This window comes from Mus caroli, chromosome 8 (genome assembly GCF_900094665.2).
Source record: "Mus caroli chromosome 8, CAROLI_EIJ_v1.1, whole genome shotgun sequence".
In the NCBI taxonomy this organism is placed as follows: Eukaryota; Metazoa; Chordata; class Mammalia; order Rodentia; family Muridae; genus Mus; species Mus caroli.
In genome coordinates, this window is record NC_034577.1 from 79,014,033 (window position 1) to 79,019,144 (window position 5,112).

Consider the following 5,112-nt stretch of genomic DNA (forward strand, 5'->3'; position numbering starts at 1 on the left):
GCAGGGAGACTTGCCCAAGTCACCCAGGTGGAACCCAGCTTGGTGGTTCCCCAGGACCAGAGCCCCTGGTCACTAGACCTGGGATGGTTCTGCACTTAGGAAAAGGAATGGACAGCATTCAGAAAGTCCTCTGAGCTCCAAGGTGTTCTGGGAACATTTGCATTAGTAGCAGGCACTTAGCCTTGACTGCACCGGCTGTAAGCCTTGGACAGTGGAGCTACACTTAGAATGGCAGGCTCAGGCAGCTGAGTTGTTGATCAAGGTAGTTCCCGAGCAAAGACTCTCTTGTCCTTGACCTGTCTTTCCCAGAATAAAGACCGAAGACAAAGCTCTTATCAAAAAGAAAAGGAAAAAAAAAAAAGAAAAGAAAAAGGAAAAGGAAAAGAATTGACTTTTTTATTAAATTTCCCATAAGGCCCCTCTCCTGGTGAGACTGAAAAGAGAAGGGAACGGTGGGGCTGGAAGAGACTGACATTCGACTGCATCTCACTTCAGAAGCCCCTCTTTTGTCCCCATACAGTCCCCTGGGCCCCTAGCCCTGGGAAGGGCGCGGCTGCCAGAAGCACTTTAAGCTGAGAAAGAGCCGGGGATGGGGGTGGGGGCAGAAGACAGAAATGCCAGAAATTTTGCCCGCGGTCCTGTTAAGCCCTGCTTCCCCCACCCATCACTCAAAAACCACTTAAACTCGAAACTGAACCTCAGCCCAAGAAAACCCTGGAGAAGGGCTCAGGACCACCAGCGCCCACCGGGGCTGCGTATCTTGGTCCTGGACCCTCCGCTTCCTCCCGCTTCTGGCGTTGCGTCACCCGCGTTCAACACAGGGTCAGCGTTCCAGACTTAAAACGAAGTCGTTTATTTCAATTTTGCTTTGCACATTATGTTTCGGTACAATCAAAACTTCTGGAAGAACCCCTTGAAAGTCCTGCGAATGAGCGCAATCGCGAGTCCGGCCGCCCGGGTTGTTTGGCGGGTGGACCTCGGGTTCAGAGGCGCTGGTACAAAGTGTCAGGTGCTTCGGGCGCCGCGGAGCGGATAGAGCTGGAGACATCCAAGGAAAGAAGGCGTGAAGACAGTCACGCGGGGCAGGCGGGTACGGGTACTAGGATTAAGAATAATTCCTGATGCATTTGGAATTGAGGGTGAGCAAGAAACTGCTTCCAGGCCCTCAGTCACGCCTAGCAGGATTTAGGTCTTATATCTCACGTTCCACCAAAGCAGGGGACACAGGAAAGGCAAAGCGAGCCTGCTGCGGGAGATAGCGCAGAAATGGCTCTGCGAAGAAGGCCTGGTGCCCTGGCCTCTCCTTGCAGCTTCCAAGTCTCTTGCTTCTCCGCCCGCCTCAACCTCGCAACCCGGAAAAGGCGAAGTTTAGAAAGCTGTTTCAGAAAAATAAAAGTCCCACTTTGACTTTATTGGATTAAAGCAAAATTAAAATTTGGCTATTCACACATATGTTACAGAGGAAGAAGAAGCGTCCCGAAGAACCTCCTTGGCGGTTGGTGGAGCCACAGAACACGGGGCATTGACAAGCATCAGAGAACAAACACCAAGCAGCCTTAGATTTCACGATCACTCCGAACAGGACAGAAATACGGAATACAGCCAGCGTCCACCTGGAAGAGTTCTTCGTGTACAAATGATACATATACATATTTATGTATAGTTAAACCAGTCACCACGAAGGTGAGTCTTTCCTTCGCTAACAAGGGAGGACGAATTCTCTCCAGCTTAACTGGCGCGGTGTTTGAAGAGCAAAATCTGTTATTAAAACTACCTGCCCCATTCGGAAACAGAAACAAACAAAAAAAAAACCAATCTGACCCCCCTCTTCAAACTGGGGCAGAGGGGCATACTAAGTTTCAGTAAGTGGCAGGGTTCAGAGGGGGGTCGGGTCGGGGTGGGGGAAAACATTTCACATTACTTCGTTAATTGTTAGGGACATGGACATGGGTAAGGAACCATAATGACAAGGCAAGTCTCTTCCTCGATTACTGCGACTGGCTTGGGGAAGGCGAGATTAATTTTGGAAACGGGAGTGTGCAGAGCTAAGCGAAATTTACTTCTCTTAGTAAGGGAGCGGACGAAGTTGGACCGCCGGCGGCGCGCACCTTGGTGCCCAGTGTAGCTAGGAACACGTAGGAAGTTTCCGGTGGCGCCGCTTCCTCGCCCTGGTAATTTTCGGCCTCTTTCTCACTCCCCTCCTGCCTCTCTCCTGCCTCCATTCCCGAAACGTGCCAGTCAGAGGGGAAACACGAGGAATCCAGAGAAGGTTGAGTACTTCCAGCCCCCCATCAAGTTCCCCCGCTCCAGCTTGAGGTATGCTCGGTCGCCTTTCTCCATCTGGATGAGGACGCCGTTGCTGGCGGCCTCGCGTGTCACGTCTTGGTCACCGGCGAAGGCTGAAATCACCGGCCACCCGTTCAACATGAGGCTCACCTAAGAAAGAAAACGACCTATATCAGAAGCGCCATCTAAGAGTACCCAAGCGGCGGCGGTGAGCCAACCTGGGCGCTTGGCTGGCAGCCACGAAGGCCTGATGGGGCACGAGGTGTGCGGGGCGAAGGGGGGCTTGGCTGCTCAGTGTGGAGGCTCTAACAGGGACCCACGCCGTATCTAGGTAGTGGAAGGGTCTGCTTCTCCAGAACGGGCGGTCAGGCTCCTTCCTGTTTCTCAAACGAGCGGGCCAAGCGAATCCCGGTTGGACACGATCCAATTTAGTGAACCCGCAGGTGGCTGTAGAGTCCTGAGACCTTTGGCCTCTCGCCAGCTTGCCAGGAGCAACTCTGCTCCAGGCGCGCCCTGAATTACTAAACAAATACCTTCACCCCGGGCCTCTCCCGAGGTCTGTGGTCAGGACAGATTAGAAGCAGCCAGGAGTGGCTGTCCGCACTTCCGAGATCCGCAAAACTGCACTAGAGCTTCGTTCCCAAGTCACCCTCTCAATTCTTGCCCCAGATCCTGCCGCGCCCGCCATCGCCTGTTTGTGCCCTTGCAGTGCCAGCGTCGGCCTAGGGCCAGGCGCCCTGTCCCCAGTCGCGTTTTCGGCCTCTGCGGGTGCTCTAACGAAACGCAGACATCTTTGGGGACTTGGCTAGCGGGTGGGTGCTGGCTCTGACGTGGCTGGCCCGGGAGGGAGTAGCACCACCTCTCCCATCCCCACCTCGACCCCTTTTCTCTGTTCACCCTAAGAGATTCAAGTTTAAAAACAAGTCTGCAAAGGAAGGATGTGGGGTTAGGGAACGAGATTCTGTCCGCGGTGGGGGAAGAGAAAAAAAAAAGGAAAAAGGAAAAAGCAGGCAGAAAGGCTTTGGGCTGGAGCCTGATTGTTGAGCCTAGAAAGCGAAAAGGCGAGCGTGGAGGAGACCTTACAGAGGCCTTAGCTGTCTGTGAAGCTAACAGTCCTTATGAGAAGTCCCTAAAGTCCCTAAGGGAAAACCCAGGGATCTTTACAAAAAGGTTCAGAACGAGAAGGCAGGAAACTGTCTCTGCGGATGCTCTCAGGAACCTTGGACAGCTTAAGGGGCAGTGCAAACCAAAGAACAATGTATGAGGCCCTGCTACCACGTTCCCGGAGCAGTGGGAGCTTATGTCACTGATGTCTGACGCTTGCTTCCACAGAACCCACTGCCAGGGACCCCCTCTACTGCGACCCTAGCCCCCCAGGTGGCAGCTGACCTGGATGGTCTGTCTGTTGTAGACTTTCACCACGTGGAAGTTAAAACTGTAGATGCCTTTGCGCGGGGCGATGAAAGTGCTGCGTTCTGAGTCAAAGTTGTTCCCGATGTTCACTAGTACCTACAAGAAGACAGGAACGAAAAGGGGTAGACCGGAGTCCGCCCGAGCGTGGCCTCGCGCTTCTGCAGAGTCCCTGGAGAGTATATCCCACATCCGCCTTCCAAGCTCTCCCTGTCACCCCCTCACCAATCCATTCTGGATGCTGCAAAAGAACGGGGAACTCACCTGGTCGAAGTAGATGATCATGGTGCGATTACTCATCTCGGACGGCTCATGGTTGGTGCTCCTGATGGCAGAGAAAGCCACCTTGGCGCTGCCGGAGCGCACAGAGATGCCCAGAGCAGTGCCCGTAGGGTCAGACGTGGGGTTGGAGTCACACACCACCAGGCACTTGCCCTCCAGTACGATGGGCTCTGTCTCATTCTGCCCGCGGGCTGGGCCTGCCAGCCACGCAGTTCCCAACAGCAGCAGCTCCACGACGCCCAGCATCGCGCCTCCGGCGCCCACCCCGCCCCCCACCCCGGGGGCTGCCAGCGCCAGCCGCCCCCCTCCCCAGCCCTGCTCCGAAGCCCCCTCCTCAGCTCTGTGCGCAGCTCTGCCGACGCCTCCCGGGCCACTACGCCTCTCCCTCGCACTCCAGAACAAATGTCCCCGCGTGCCGTGTACCCGAAGCCCCGCCCGGGCCTCAGGGGTGCCGCGGCCGCCCAGCCGCACTTGGATGCATAGCCTCTGCTGCCTGGTCCCCGCTGTTGCCGCCGCCTCCTGTCCGCACTCGCCGCTGCTGCCGCCGCCGCCGCTCTGAATTATTGATGCAGCGGGCGCTGCAGCCGGAGCGGGCGGAGAGCGCGCGCCGGGCACAAAGGCGCGGATCAAGCCTGGCCCCGCCCCCGCCCCTCCCAGCCAGCCTCTCTGAGCGGCCCCGCCCCTCCTCTGCCGAAGCCCCNCCCTCCAGCCAATCGCGACGCACCGCGCTCCCCGCCGAGCCAATGGTTGCCCTGTCCGCGCGCGGCCACCTGACCTAGGGCGCCGTTGTTATTAGGAGCGGCGAGGCGGGAGGCGCGGGGCAGCGGGGTTGGGCTCCGGCCGGGAGTCAGACGAGGGAGCGCGCGCGCGCTCCCGGACAGTCCTCCGCAGCCACTCGCCCGAGCCTTCTACTTGGCCAACACAGCTGGCTCGACCACCTCGCATGCCCGGTTCGTGGGCTTTCAGGTAGGAGGCGGCGCGCGGCGGGTCGGGAGTGCAGCATCGCGCCGACCGAGGGGCGCGGCGTGGATGTGGGGGGCGGGCAGGAGCGCCCCCCCGTGGACACGAGCGCGCGGGGCAGCGACAGCGGCGGGCTGGTAAAGGGCACGTACGTGCGGGGCGGGGCCTGCGTGG

General features: G+C 57.7%; 1 protein-coding gene across 1 annotated transcript; it reads right to left on the minus strand.

Moving 5' to 3' along the window:
* Positions 1-379: 379 nt before the first annotated feature.
* Positions 380-4,587, minus strand: Cbln1 (cerebellin 1 precursor). The gene is made up of 3 exons (XM_021170732.1): positions 3,961-4,587; positions 3,676-3,795; positions 380-2,436 (listed from the first exon to the last, which is right to left on the minus strand). The coding sequence occupies exons 1-3, from the start codon at positions 4,222-4,224 to the stop codon at positions 2,239-2,241; spliced, it is 582 nt and encodes a 193-aa protein (XP_021026391.1). The 5' UTR covers positions 4,225-4,587; the 3' UTR covers positions 380-2,238.
* Between the last annotated feature and the right edge of the window lie 525 nt (positions 4,588-5,112).